We start from the raw sequence: 15,915 nt of genomic DNA, 5'->3' as shown, positions 1-15,915 counted from the left end.
CCCAAAAGATACCAATTTACACTAATAAATATACATAGATCCTATATTTGCTAGCAGTGGATTTTTTTCTTACGCTTCCTAACATAAGTAACAGCTCAACATAACTAAGAATGTTGAACTTTTACCCACAGCTGCTTATAAACCGTTTTTCTTCTGTTGTGAGTTGTGCACTGACATCAGCTTATCCACAGATGCTCTGAATGGTCTTCTTCCAAATTACACAACACAAGAGTACTTTATCTGCCCTATATCTACCTGCTTCAAACTTAAAAAAATTTTTTCAGTGGTCAATTTCAGGCTGAAAAAAGAAAAAAATTTTTTCTACTTCTAGTAACTGAGAATTTGTAAAAAGTCCATGTTTTTCCCCATGTAAAAGTTTCTTGATTGATAAGATTCTGGTATCTTATTATTATAATAATATTATAATGATATAATATTCTAATTAAATGCTATATTTAAAATACAGACTTACTGGGGAGGGTGGATAGGGAGACTGGGACTGGCATATATACACTGTATGTGTGTGCTCAGTTGCTCAGTCGTGTCTGACTCTTTGTGACCCCGTGGACTGTAGCCCACCAGACTTCTCTGCCCATGGGATTCTCCAGGCTAGTTACTGGAGTGGGTTGCCGTTTCCTACGCCAGGGGGTCTTCTTGAACCAGGGACTGAATTTGAGTCTCCTGTGCTCCAGCATTGGCAGGTAGGTTCCTTCCCATTGCACCACCAGGAAGTCATATATACACTGCTATGTATAAAACAGAGAACTAACGAGAACCAATTGTACAGCACAGGGAACTCCACTCAGTGCTCTGTAGTGATCTAAATGGGAAGGAAACCCAGGGAAGAGGAGACATACACATTTGTGGCTGAATGACTCTGCTGCAGAGCAGAAACTAACACAACACTATAAGGCAAATATACTCTAATTAAAATTAAAAAAAAAAAAGCAGAGTTACTAAATGATTTTCAGTTTCATCAGAAATTTTGGTTTTGGGACTTCCCTGGTGGTCTAGTGGTTAGGAATTCAGCTTCCAAAGCAGGGACACTTCTATCCCTGTTGGAGGAACTAAGATCCCATATGCTGCCGGCCAGCTGAGCCTGGGCACTACAATCAGAGAAGCCCACACACCGCAATAAAGAGCCTGCACACCACAAAAAGACCCAGAGCAGCCAAATAAACAAAGTAGAATGTAAAAAAAATTTTGGCTTAACTATGCCACCACTGTATAAGTTTTAAAAATTATGATGACATTACCTTTTCTTCATTTGTTGTAGAAGAATCTGGATCTTTTCTCCTCTTCTTCAATTTTTTATCTTTACTTTGTTTTGTGCCAGAAGTCTGATAAGGCTGCAAATCCACTCGAGAATGAAACTGGTATCGACCACTTTCCACATCACAGTAGTAATAAATTCCAGTGGAGGGATCATAATACAGCTGGTTTTCCTTTCAAAGTGAAGGGAACAGTAAGTTCTATTCATGATGAAATAAAATAGAAAACTAAACTTCCTAGTAAATGTGTTTCTTTAAAGAATTACAGTCTTTTCTGGAAAAAAAAATAAAGATAACATAATAAAAATGCTTGCAATTTTCCAAAATACTTTACCATTCAATATCTCCTCTAGTTTTCCAAGTGTGGAAAATAAATACATTTATATATTAAATTAAATCTCATATAATTGCCAACATTTGACCATGTTTATGCTTACAGAAATAACAACTTCAGATGGTTCAACAAGAAACCTTTAGAAGTCATGAAAACTAAGGTATGCATCAGAAAAAGGTGACCACATAAAAGCAATTTCAGACTCATTATCTATATAATTGGTAATGATTTGGTAGTATAAACCCCTAAACCCTCCTCTCAATGTCATAAAACAAAGATGTGCCTCTTACTGTTCACGATTCAAAACTCTGGAGAAAATTTGAAAATAAAATTAAGCTCATGAATACTATAACATAACATTCTATACAAAGAAATCAAACAATTGTCTTCATTAATCAATTCTACACTAAGCAACTACATAAGACTTACTGTATGTAAAGCAGCCATGCAATATAGAATTTTGGTCAATTATGGATAAAAACTAGAAAGATAAAATTATAGAATCATCTGCATTTATTAGATACTGGCCAAGATTTAACTGAATAGTCTATATCTTATTTACATCATAAATCCATGCAGATCAGACCTGGAAACATCTGGCAATACACTGAGATTAAGCAACTAAAGCTTCCTGAAAAAGAATTACTTTTCTAAGTGTTGATACTATTGCAATTTACTAATTCATTTTGTAAATCTCTTACAAAAAATATTTATAATTCTCACTATCCTTCTTTTAGCTAAAAAACTGAATGGAAGCTTTAAATCTTTATTTCCAGCAATAACAGAACTTCTACAACTGAAATCTTTTTAATCTGCTACCTTTCAGCCCGAAATACAGGCATTTCAAATATGTAAGAAAATTTTTATTTAAAATAAAATGAAAACTAGCAAAATAAAAATAGCAAAACAATGACGCCCCTACTCCAAAGACACACACACAACCTGCAGAATGTAATTAAGCATTTACAGAGGAGATGTCAGGGGGAAAGTTACAGAAAGGAAGGTAGAAGAATTACAAAGACTAAGGTCATATACTTAGAAATTGTGTATTTTCCTAGAAACCAATTAACTAATTATTATTTTCTTTGGTAATAAGAGTTTAAACATTTATTTTCTGGGTATTAATTAACATTTTCAATTGGCATACTCCGATGAAAGAAAACCCTCTCTTTACAAAGTATTTACAAAGTACTGTACCAAGTGCAAATGACAAGCTAATGCAATCAATTATCTAACTAAAATATTTACTCTTATCATTATGTTCCCTAGATTAGTTAACAGCAGTTCCTATAACTGCAACTGTGAATATCTGCTCCCCTTTGTGGCACTCACTACATTCGGTAATTCCTGAACCAGATCATATTTGTAGACCACAGGGGTTGAAGAATGTGGGTATACTGAGTTCCATCATTACTGTCATCAAAACCTGAAAAAATCCAACTAAGTACTAGACCTTCAACAGTCAAAACACTGCATTATAAATAAAGAATTTTATTTTCTGGTTTTGCCCTAGTTAGTGGTTCCTTGTATTTCTGATTCCACACTAATTCCCTAGTTCCCACTGTTAACAGATTGATTTTTTTTTAAGTAGAATGCTTAAAAGACACAGAAAAGAAAACACTAACTATAACACATGCCATAAAGAACTTTTAAAAAAAGACTCCTTTGTGGACTAAAATGAATTCACAAAGATACAGGTATTTGAAACAATTAAAAAAAAAAAATTCTCACCCCCAAGCCTAGAACTAACAATGTTACTTGTGTATAAATTCTATGAAAAAATGTTAAGCTCTTAAACATTTTACAAAATGCAGTTTTCATCTCTTTTTATTAATAAATATGCTAACATTTTTGTATGTTACTTTACATGTAAAGGTTATTAGATCTCTCTAAAATAGTAATCTATAATAACACAACTGACTCATCTAATTAAGTAAACATAAAAGTATAGTATCATAAGCTATTTTATAAATCTTTATTCTTATCAAGTAACTCTGAATCAAACAATTTTTACATGCAGCTCCCTGCTTTTCTTAATTCAACCTAAGGTTTAATATTAAGCATCCAAGCAGCTAAGAACACAACCATCCAGTATGAAAAGGTATGAGACACTTACGGAATCATAATAGAATCCAGTACTGTGATCAAAATACAACCCAGTGTTCTCATCGTAACTGAAGCCAGTCTGCGACACAGCAGCTTCTGCTGCGGCTCTCAAACTCTCAGCCAGTGATGAACCTTCTAAGGATGCATTCTCTGTTGCTAACGCAGACGCTGGCTCCTAGATATGGTACAATCATGTCAAATAGGACAAAATCATCCTTAAATAAAAAAGTAGCATAATTTGAAACAATAAATAGACCTATAAACTATTTGGAATATAAGACCTCAGTTTCTGCAATGGAAAGGGATGGCTATCAATTACAATTTGATTGCCTTTAAAAAATATGTCAGTTAATTCAAATCTGACCCAGTTTTGAAGACACGAGTGAGTGAGTGACCATTATTCAAAAATAAATATCTAATACCATAGGGAAGCGATCCACAAAATACAGACTGAATTATTCTTTACGACAAATGATCAGGATTCTTCAATAGTTACAGGCTCAAAGGGAAACAATTTTAGAAAATAGATGGGTGAGGAAAGCTATGAATTCTATATAACACATTAAGCAGTTGCCCTGTATAAAGCTTATGGGATCCTGATTCAAACAAACTGTAGAAACTAATTTATAAAGCATTCTAGGAAATTTGACAATGGCATGATGTTAGACATACAGGAAGCATTGAAAGAAGCTGGTGTGAGCATGGTATTGTGGTTGTTCAAGATTGTTTGATTGAGTCAAAACATACTGACAAATTTTGCTTTAGTTTATGTGTACCATACTTTTTTTTGGAACACAATAGAGTAGGAAAACAATTACACATATGAATAAGTTTTAATTTTTGTTTCTCAAAAAGTGTATAATTTACTACATAAGTATAGCATGTTTACAACCCTTGCATATGCTGTGATAAAAGAAGGAACTCTATTTTTCTCCATAACAACAACAAAGAACAAGTTACTGTAATAACAGTTCCAAGTAAAGCACTCTATTACCTGTGAATTCGAGGCAAAATGGTCCTCTTGTCCAAGATTTTCTGTTATATCAGTACCAGCATAAGTATCATTTTCTATGTGTGACTGGTCTTTAGAACTAAAAGTAGAAGCTTCAATATCCTTATCTTCCTGAACTGAGAGTTCAGATGCTTTATTTGGAAGATCAACTTCATTATAGTATGTCTGATAGTAATAATCTATTACAAAAACAAAAAGTGATATCATATTACAATAGCGTATATAAAAAGAAGTTAATTCCAAAACATTGCCAGCAAACACAAAAGAGCACACATTGCATGCAACTTGTATTTTTACAATTATACACATTTTAACAGATTAAAATGAATAGTGCAAGTAAATATGCAGAAGTATATATCTTTGATTCTTATGTCACCTTCAGTACCTGAGCTGTCAAGCTAAAAAGAAAAAAAGGTAAGCAGATTTGGATTTTCCATAGCAAGAGTAAAAAGAGAAAACAGGTAGATAGGTTGTGTTCTGTCAAAAAAAAATTAGCAACTCTTAAAAATATCTAACCACATACCTTAGTATCGTTGAATATCAAATGACAATGGAATAAAGACAACATGTCAAGGGCTCATTTTTCCATCAAATTTCAGTCATGATGCTGACTTTTTAAAAAAACATAATATAATTTAGCTAAGTTGTGCACAGAATAAACAAGGCAAAATTGATTGGGAAAGACCATTTCTTGTGATTTCTATTTCTTAAAACCCAGGTGCTCAGTTATTTCAGAGAAGGCAATGGCACCCCACTCCAGTACTCTTGCCTGGAAAATCCCATGGACGGAGGAGCCTGGTGGGCTGCAGTCCATGGGGTCGCTAAGAGTCGGACACGGCTGAGGGACTTCACTTTCACTTTTCACTTTCATGCATTCAAGAAGGCAATGGCAACCCACTCCAGTGTTCTTGCCTGGAGAATCCCAGGGACAAGGGAGCCTGGTGGGCTGCTGTCTCTGGGGTCGCACAGAGTCGGAAACGACTGAAGCGACTTAGCAGCAGCAGCAGCAGCAGCAGCTCAGTTATTTTGCCTCTCAACATCATGCCATTGATGAGGCCAAGGTTGTAGGCCCACTCTCCTCCCAGAAGGACCTAAGAGACTGACACTGAACTGATACTAAGTGGAATACATCAACAAGAAAACACATCCCCTGGTCACAAGTAAGGCCAGACGAGAGGAGCCAGTTTACAGCAGAGCAAAAACTACTCAGTGAACCTGCCACTGAAAACACCAGCAATACTATGTATTTATAAGAGGAACAATAAGTTCTACTTTCCCATCACAAATCGATGATCTGAAAATACCAACTCATATAGAGAAAAGGCAACTTTGTAACAGCTCTATTTATCTAGAGGTGTATATATATATATTTTAAGTTTAAAGAAAACGTCACATTAGCATGATTTGAAGGTAAAAGTATTCGGATAGCTTCACTATAAGGTGAATACCTGAGATTGACCAAGGAGGGTGGTTCTCTGTTTGCACTTCTACATCAGACTTTTTATTATCTTCGTTTTTCCCACAATGGAGTATTTTACTGAGCTCTTCTACCTGAAAGAAAAAAAGGCTTTAAGAAAAATAAACCATACAGCAATCTACTAATATGTACATTATTCTCCTAATATTACAGTAATTATTTTTCCTGGTAAAAGTTTGGAGAAGTACCAGTATGGGCTAGTTTCCTTTCAGAAAAACTGAAAATACTATAATTGGCTTTCACCTTTTACATCTGCAAAGGGAGATGTTTTTATTCCTATACTCTCTTGCAAAACCTCAGACTATTCCTTCCAAAAATCAGACTGACTACATTAGTAAGACCCTGTGAACAGATTTATTTATTTCTAACAAAATAAGAATGCCTTTATACTAACATTTTAACTGGTCAGCAGCTCTCCCTGAGGAGAATTAAATTACCTAGTATCATTCAGTGTTCTCCACCTGGAATTAACTACTCACTTAAATAATGTCACTCATATACATTAACACACTTTTTTCTTGAAATAGTAATCTTATACCTAAATAACTGGAGCAGAAGGAAACACAGATGACTACCTCAGAGGGGCATCTGGGCTCCCTGTGCCTCACTGAAGGTCAAGGCCGGAGCGCCAGAGTGTGAAGAACACCCATCGACAGACAAGAGCATCCTTATTAGCAACCTCAGTCAGACAGGGTCTCAATCCAAGACTCAGTTCAACTTAGTTCAGTCCAGTTGCTCAGTTGTGTCCGACTCTTTGCGACCCCATGAACGGCAGCACGCCAGGCCTCTCTGTCTGTCACCAACTCCCGGAGTTCACCCAAACTCATACGCATCAATTCGGTGATGCCATCCAGCCATTTCATCCTCTGTCGTCCCCTTCTCCTCCTGCCTTCAATCCTTCCCAGCCATCAGGGTCTTTTCAAATGAGTCAGCTCTTCACCTCAGGTGGCCAAAGATTTGGATTTTCAGCTTCAACATCAGTCCTTCCAATGAACACCCAGGACTGATCTCCTTTAGGATGGACTGGTTGGATCTCCTTGCAGTCCAAGGGACTCTCAAGAGTCTTCTTCAACACCACAGTTCAAAAGCATCAATTCTTCGGCGCTCAGCTTTCTTTATAGCCCAACTCTCACATCCATATGTGATCACTGGAAAAACCATAGCCTTGACTAGACGGACCTTTGCTGGCAAAGTAATGTCTCTGCTTTTTAATATGCTATCTAGGTTGGTCATAGCTTTTCTTCCAAGGAGCAAGCATCTTTTAATTTCATGGCTGCAGAAACCATCTGCAGTGATTTTGGGACCAAAGAAAATAACGTCTGTCACTGTTTCCATTGTTTCCCATCTATTTGCCATGAAGTGATGTAACCAGATGCCATGATCTTAGTTTTCTGACTGCCTAGCTTTAAGCCAACTTTTTCACTCTCCTCTTTCACTTTCATCAAGAGGCTCTTTAGTTCTTCTTCACTTTCTGCCATAAGGGTGGTGTCATCTGCATATCTGAGGTTACTGATATTTCTCCCGGCAATCTTGATTCCAGCTCCTGCTTCATCCAACCCAGCGTTTCTCATGATGTACTCTGCAAAGAAGTTAAATAAGCAGGGTGACAATATACACCCTTGATGTACTTCTTTCTTGATCTGGAAAAGTCTGCTGTTCCATGTTCACTTCTAACTGTTGCTTCCTGATTTCCATACAGATTTCTCAAGAGGCAGGTCAGGTGGTCAGGTATTCCCATCTCTTTCAGAATTTTCCAGTTTATTGTGATCCACACAGTCAAAGGCTTTGGCATAGTCAATAAAGCAGAAATAGATGTTTTTCTGGAATTCTCTTGCTTTTTCAATGATGCAATGTGAGATTATGTTCCTTATAAGCATGAAACTAAAATACAAGCTTCCACATATTTCTTTCATGTTACACAGAGGTTAAAAAGAGAAAGGTGGTAAGACTGATTATATACTGATTATCTATGCATTTCATAAATGATCAGATCTGCTGCTACCACCAAAGCTGGAACTAGAGTGAAGCAAGCAAGGCACCAAAGGCACAAAATTTAAGGAGGCACTCACACTTAGGCTCATCAAAGTTTAGGATAGTACCTGAGAATCAGTACCCCCTTGAATTTTTCGCCTTAGGCTACTGATTGCCTTGCCCTAATCCTGGTTCTGGCTACTACTACTATTACTGTGAACGAGATAATTTATTTAGCACGTGCTACATTCTAGGCACTGCACTTGGTACTCTGGATGACATCTCATTCATTCTTACAACCACCTTACAAATTGGCTGTCCTAATCCCCATTTTAAACATGAGAAATTTAAAGAGATAAAGTAATTTGCACAAAGTTTCTTTGACTTCAAAGCCTGTACATTTATGTATATTCCTGCTAGTTCAACTTCAATTCTCAAGCCAATTTTTTACTACTCCAGATAAACCACTATCTAGTAACTAGCAATGACAGTTAACAAACTCCACCCAACACCAGGGGAGGCTGACTAGAAAGATAGTAAAGAAGAGTCATTACTATCATTAGGAAAGTTACAGCTTTCTGTGCATTTCAATTTTTCATATTAGACAACTCTCAAGTTAACACTAATAACCAAAATGCCGGCTCTTCAAAGACTAGCAGAAACATTTTTAGAATCTCTGTAGCAAGAAGAACTTTCACAATTTAGAATTATAAAAGGATTTTTTTTTAAGGCTATCAAATTTTGCTCCCCTTTCCCCACAATGTTTTAACCGTATTAGTAATCTCCTGTAGGTGTCCAAGAAACAGCTGTTGAGTAACCAAACACAAATTTTCTATATCATAATATTAACAACTCCATACAATGGTCACAGAAAGTCACCACAACTCAGCACTTATTTGCATAGCTTATTTGACAAAGCATAACAAAGTCTGATACTGTAATTTGCACCCTACATATGTGGTTTTAGGAAATGTACCAATATATGTCAAAGGACAACAGTTTAACTGAAATTAATAATTACATGTTATTAATTAATTACATGTAATTAATATAACTTGTTGGGAAAGAATGCAATAGCCCAAAAAAATCAAGCTGGAAAATTATGCTGTTTAAAAATTCAAGGGGGTACTGATTCTCAGGTACTATCCTAAACTTTCATGAGCCTAAGTGTGAGTTCCTCCTTAAATTTTGTGCCTTAGGTGCCTTGTTTGCATCACTCTAGTTCCAGCTTCAGTGGTAGTAGCAGATGTCTGTCAATTTAAATATTTGCCCTTACTGTATTTTATGGCAAAGAGTTAGCTGTTTAGTGTCTTTAACAAGCAGAGTTCTACCTTCCCGACTTCCACCAGACAACTAAAGATAAATGCCCAGAACCTCATATTAATACCTTCTTGTTGTTCAGTCGCTCAGTCGTGTCTGACTCTTCACGACCCTATGGACTGTAGCCCATTAGGCTCCTCTGTCCATGGGATTTCCCAGGCAAGAATACCGAAGGGGATTGCCATTACCTGCTCCACACGATTTTCAAAACCCCCCTACTCACGTCTCCTGAATTGGCAGGTGGATTCTTTTACCACTGAGCCACCAGGGAAGCCCCCTCACATATCCATAGCGATCAAAACGGTGAAACAGTTTATGGACGCTTAATTTGACTTAACCTTCATCAGTTGGTGCCATCATTCTCATTTTATGGGCAACCAAGGCTCAATCCAAGGCTCAACCAAGGTCGCAAAGAGTCGGACACGACTGAGCGACTGAACTGGAACTGCAAAGCTCAATTTCAGTTCACCCTTCTAGACAATGATAAATGGGGCTCTGATTGCAATTGGTGCTTTACAAACTCAAAAAGTGATATGGAATATTATAAATGTGCCTACTGCCAAGGGGATTTTACAAGTGAGAATGAAAACTCAAGGTCCTAAAGTTCACTTCACGCCCGGCCGCAACTGCAGCTCACGCATTTCATCTAAACCGAGTACCCCAACTCTTAGGTTTGTTCCAAAGGTTCTTGTAATTAAAATAGCACAACTTTTAACTCTCCCAGGTACTCTCTAAAGCAGTCCAGGGCCCTGCCAGGGAGCCCTCCCGAGACGATCCCAGCCCTCGAAGGCCTCGCAGCGGGCTGGGTGGGGCGTGGGGCTGGAACCTGAAGGCGCACCTGGGTGCGGAGCTCCTGGTTGTTGCTCTCGGCGCTCTGGTACAGCCGCTCCGTGTGATGCAGCAGCTTCTCGATCTCCCGCACTTGTCGCTTGCAGCTCCGCAGCTCGCGTTCCAACGTCTCCACCTTGCGCCTCAGCTGGGCCAGCTCAGGCTCGGGAGAGGGTGGCGGCGACGGAGACAACGAAGGCGGCGGCGCCTCGGAGGCCATGGGGTCCGGCGCGAGGCGGCCCGTGGGCGCGGAGGGGGCTGCGCTCAGACCGAGGTGGACGCCGGCAGACCCGGGAGCCAAGGGAGCGCGTGGGCAGCGAAAGGCGGCTTCAGCTCCGCCCGGCCGCGGCGGCCCCTGGCCATGACGTCCTGAAGCTTGTTCCCTGTAGCCCAGGGACTGCGGACAAACAAACAAGGGAACAGATAATGGGCACGGCCCAGCCAGGCCGGCTTTCAAACAGTAAAACTTTATTGGTAACTTCCCGTCCAACCGACCCCGTAAGCCCCAGAAACGTTAGACAAATGGGCGGGATAGAGAAGGGACCGAAGCGATCCGGCCGCTTCTCGGCGGAACCGGAAACGATGGTGTTGGCGATGGGCGGGGCCGAGAAAGAAAAGGAAGCGACGGGAGCCGAGAAGGGCCTTACGGCGCACAAGCTCGGGTTACCGGTGGGCGGGGCGGGGGCGGGGCGGGGCGGTACCGAGGGCGTGGAAAGCCAATGCGAAAGCTGCTACAGACTGTGTAGCCCAGGAGAGATGAGCTAGGTCGAGCATTCTTGCAGGCTTTTACCATCGTACGCTTTCAAAACGTTTTCAAACTTTTTGCATAGAGTTCACTTCCTAGCTGCTTATTTTACAGAGAAGGGCGAATCTCCAAGAAATGATTTGCCAAGAATTAATGGCTCAAGCGGTAAAGAATCTGCCTGCAATGCAGGAGACACAGGAGACGCGGGTTCCATCCCTGGGTCAGGAAGACCCCCTGGAAAAGGAAAGGGCAACCCACTCCGGGATTCTTGCCTGGAAAATTCGATAGACAGAGAAGCTTGGCGGCCTGCAGTCCATGGAGTCTCTAAAGAGTCAGACACGACTTAGCGACTAAACCAAACCATAGAATTAATAGTAAACCAGGACTAGTGTTCTGATGCTCTGCTTGCTTAGTACTTCTGCAGATTCTGTGAGGTTAGGAACCCCCAGTACAAGAAAATAAATTCCTTTAGGTCTGGCTTGCAGAAAGAAGCATCCCTGGTGGGAAAATAAGCAGCAAGATTCTATACAAGCAGGAGAGAAAGTTTTTCTATTATAGTGGATCTATTTGGTGTTTTGTCTACATTAAACTGGCCTTTGCTCAGCAGCCCTGAAACTGATGAGGGCTTCTTGAAACACACTTCCTTCCTTAGCCAGGGTTATTTAGAATTAGAGCCTGACCTCAGAATGCTGGGCCTGAGCATTTGGAAGTCAACTACTACATCTTGTCCGTCTTCTCCCAGGGCTCAGCCCAGTGCCGGTCACAGAGCTGCTGCTGCTAAGTCGCTTCAGTCGTGTCCGACTCTGTGCCACCCCACAGACGGCAGCCCACCAGGCTCCCCCGTCCCTGGGATTCTCCAGGCAAGAACACTGGAGTGGGTTGCCATTTCCTTCTCCAATGTATGAAAGTGAAAGTGAAGTCGCTCAGTCGCGTCCGACTCTTCGTGACCCCATGGACTGCAGCCTACCAGGCTCCCTCGTCCATGGGGTTTTCCCGGCAAGAGTACTGGAGTGGGGTGCCATCGCCTTCTCTGCAGTCACAGAGCAGGGATCCTTAAATATTTGCTGAACATAAGAATCCTGTTAGATGTCCTAGTTCAGTGGCCGCTGTGACTGCTTTTTGTCCTGTGCACTGCCCACTAGTTAAGTCACGGGGTGAGCTCTCTAAAGGGAACCTGCCCTCTCTAGGTCCTGCACACTTTATTCCTTAGGCTTTAAGAGTCCTTCAACAAGGAACCACAGTGCTCTCCTAGCCATCAAAAGATATTAAGTGAGAAGACACAGTATGTCCTCTCCGATGTAAAACAGAGATGTGCTGCCCGCGCCCCACCATCTGACCTACTTTAAAGCATTATGAGTCTAATCAAGAATTTGTCCAAATCTTTATATTAAAAGCTGTTTTTCCATCTTTGAGGTGGGGGCGGTGGGATAAGGAATCCCATAAACACCACTTGGAAGTAACTTTAAGGTAAATGGTACTTCCTAGCTCATTTTATAGATGAGATTTTAAGTTTTAACCATTCATTTTAGAGTGAATGAATAAACTTACTAGCTGCTACTTGAAGTGATTTTTTTTTTAATTTGCCTCAATGGTAATCCATTTAATCCTAAATTCTGACCTATCCTGCAACTAATCTATAACTTACCTCTGACCATTAGTCTGGAAGAAAAAGTGACAATTTTTTTTTTTTTGAGGAAAAAAAAAAAGCTTTGTGTATCAGGTGGAAATTGCAAGAAGGTTCTAGGTAACATAACTTAGTCTGCTGTGCCATGCCATATGTCCTTAGGTATAAATCTATCCTTATCCTTCAGTTCAGTTCAGTCACTAGTTGTGTCCGTCTCTGCCACCCCATGGACTGCAGCATTCCAGGATTCCCTGTCCTTCACTATCTCCCAGAGTTTGCTCACACTCATATCCGTTGAGTTGGTGATGCCATCCAACCATCTCATCCTCTGTCTTCCCCTTCTCCTCCCACCTTCAATCTTTCCCACCATCAGGGTCTTTTCCAATGAGTCAGTTCTTCACATCAGGTGGGCAAATTATTGGAGTTTCAGCTTCAGCATCAGTCCTTCCAATGAATATTCAGGACTAATTTCCTGTAGGACAGACTGGTTGGATCTCCTTGCAGTCCAAGGGACTCTCAAGAATCTTCTCCAATGCCACAGTTCAAAAGCATCAGTTCTTTAATTGATTGAATTAAGCTTCAATCAATTCCTTATTATTTCTTTTTAAAATTTTTATTAGAGTTGATGTACAATGTTGTGTTATTTTCTGTACAGCAAAGTGAGTGTTATATATTTACATATATCCACTCTTTAGATTCTTTTCCCATATAAGTTATTACAGGTTATTTCCCATATAAGTTATTACAGGTTATTATTTGTCTTTTTCTGTCTGATTTACTTCATTTAGTATGACAATCTCTAGCTTCATCCATGTTGTGCAAATGGCATTATTTTGTTCATGGTGTATAGGTACCACATCTTTATCTACTACTCTGTCAGTGGACATTTCTGTTGTTTCCAAGTCTTGGCTATTGCAAATAGTGCTGCAATGAATATTGGGATGTGTGTATCTTTTCAAATTATGGTTTTCTTTGATTAAATAGAACCCAAAGAATGGGAGAACATATTTGCAAACAAAGTGACCAACAAGAGATTAATCTCCAAAATACATAAGTAATTCAAGCAACTCAATTAAAAAAATATTAAAAAATGAGCAGAAGATCTAAATAGACATATCTCCAAAGAAGACAAACAGATGGCCAAATAGCACATGAAAATATGCTCAGCATCACTAATGATTAGAGAAATGCAAATCAAAGCTATAATGAGGTATCACCTCATACCATCAGAATGGCCGTTATCAAAAAATCTACAAACAATAAATGTTGGAGACAGTGTGGAGAAAAGTGAATCCTTCTACACTGTTGGTGGGAATGTAAATTGGTACAACCATTATGGAGACCAGTATGGAGGGTCCTTAAAAAACTAAACATAGAACTACCATATAATCCAGCAATCCCACTCCTGAGCACATATCTGGAGAAAATTCCCCACTTCTCTATAGCTTGTGTTATACCACTTCACCTCTACAGAAGACCTGCACTGGTACCTGTTTTTGCTAACTAAAATCCAGAGGGATTTCCACTTTGATGAAAAAAGGCAAACTCTGAAAATAGTGTTCAGCATTTGTTTTGCAGCACCCAGAGCGGTAAGAATGGCACCACCCAGCTCCTTGCAAAAGAACTATCTCAGCATCTCAACACCAGCCTCCATGGCCATGAACTGTGTCTGTGAACATTTGTGCTTTAATCTCCATTTACCTTGTGCACACCCATTAGCAAGATGTATCTAAAGGTATCAGAAAGGTCAAAGAGAGATCACAAGAATGTTGTACTTAGCATAAAACTGGATGTATTGATAATTAAGAATTTTGATCATGGTGAACAAAATAGACACTGCACGTGCATTGAACTCGACTGCATCCACCCTTTGTACCAAGCGCACACAGGAGAGGTTCTTCAAAGCTGCCAAAGTTACTACTATTTCTGCTAGTAGCAAAGTGGTCTCCTTTGGTTGGCATCCAGTAATTGATAAAATGGAAAGTCTGTTGCTTGAGTGGACTCATAGATGTACAAGGTTCACTGTTAAGTTATCCTATGCTTACAGAGAAATCAGTTCATCTTTTCAATAAACTGAAACAGAATGATGGTGGTTCAAGTGTGGCAACAGTGGAGTTTAAAGGAGGTCATACCCATCACAAGCATGGAAATCAAAACTGTAATCAGAAATCTTCCAGCAAACAAAAGCCCAGGAACAGACAGCTTCACAGCTGAATTCTACCAAAAATTTAGAGAAGAGCTAACACTTATCCTACTCAAACTCTTCCAGAAAATTGCAGAGGAAGGTAAACTTCCAAACTCATTCTATGAGGCCACTGTCACCCTAATACCAAAATCAGACAAAGGTGTCACAAAAAAAGAAAACTACAGGCCAATATCACTGATGAACATAGATGCAAAAATCCTTAACAAAATTATAGCAAACCAAATCCAACAACATATGAAAAAGATCATACATTATGACCAAGTGGGCTTTATCCCAGGGTTGCAAGGATTCTTCAATATTTGCAAATTAATCAATGTGGAGAAATCAACTTGCCTGACTTCAGACTATACTACAAAGCTACAGTCATCAAGACAGTATGGTACTGGCACAAAGACAGAAATATAGATCAATGGAACAAAATAGAAAGCCCATACATAAATCCATGCTCTATGGACACCCTATCTTTAACAAAGGAGGCAAGAATATACAGTGGAGAAAAGACAATCTCTTTAACAAGTGGTGCTGGGAAAACCAGTCAACCACTTGTAAAAGAATGAAACTAGAACATTTTCTAACACCCTACACAAAAATAAACCCAAAATGGATTAAAGATCTAAATGTAAGACCAGAAACTATAAAACTCCTAGAGGAAAACATAGGCAAAACACTCTCCTACATAAATCACAGCAGGATCCTCTATGACCCACCTCCCGAGTAATAGAAATAAAAGCAAAAATAAACAAATGAGACCTAATTGAACTTAAAAGCTTTTGCACAATGAAAAAAACTATAAGCAAGGTGGAAAGACAGCCTTCAGAATGGGAGAAAATAATAGCAAATGAAGCAACTGACAAAGAATTAATCTCAAAAATAAACAAGCAGCTCCAGAAGCTCAATTCCACAAAAATAAGCGACCCAATCAAAAAATGGGCCAAAGAACCAAAAGATATTTCTCCAAAGAAGACATACAGATGGCTAACAAACACATGAAAAGATACTCAACATTACTCATTATCAGAGA

At 39.4% G+C, this 15,915-nt stretch overlaps 1 protein-coding gene across 1 annotated transcript in view; it reads right to left on the bottom strand.

Annotated features, from left to right (window-relative positions):
* Positions 1-10,912, bottom strand: part of AGGF1 (angiogenic factor with G-patch and FHA domains 1) — a 46,382-nt gene extending 35,470 nt beyond the window's left edge. The window contains exons 1-5 of the mRNA XM_055536618.1: positions 10,330-10,912; positions 6,172-6,274; positions 4,706-4,902; positions 3,722-3,886; positions 1,257-1,445 (exon numbers count right to left, since the gene is read on the bottom strand). Of these exons, the coding sequence (XP_055392593.1) occupies positions 1,257-1,445; positions 3,722-3,886; positions 4,706-4,902; positions 6,172-6,274; positions 10,330-10,539 (864 nt within the window). The 5' untranslated portion in view covers positions 10,540-10,912. The remainder of the gene's footprint in view (positions 1-1,256; positions 1,446-3,721; positions 3,887-4,705; positions 4,903-6,171; positions 6,275-10,329) is intronic.
* Between the last annotated feature and the right edge of the window lie 5,003 nt (positions 10,913-15,915).

Source organism: Bubalus kerabau, chromosome 10 (assembly GCF_029407905.1).
Source record: "Bubalus kerabau isolate K-KA32 ecotype Philippines breed swamp buffalo chromosome 10, PCC_UOA_SB_1v2, whole genome shotgun sequence".
Taxonomy (NCBI): Eukaryota; Metazoa; Chordata; class Mammalia; order Artiodactyla; family Bovidae; genus Bubalus; species Bubalus kerabau.
This window is presented reverse-complemented; position numbering and strand designations above follow the sequence as displayed.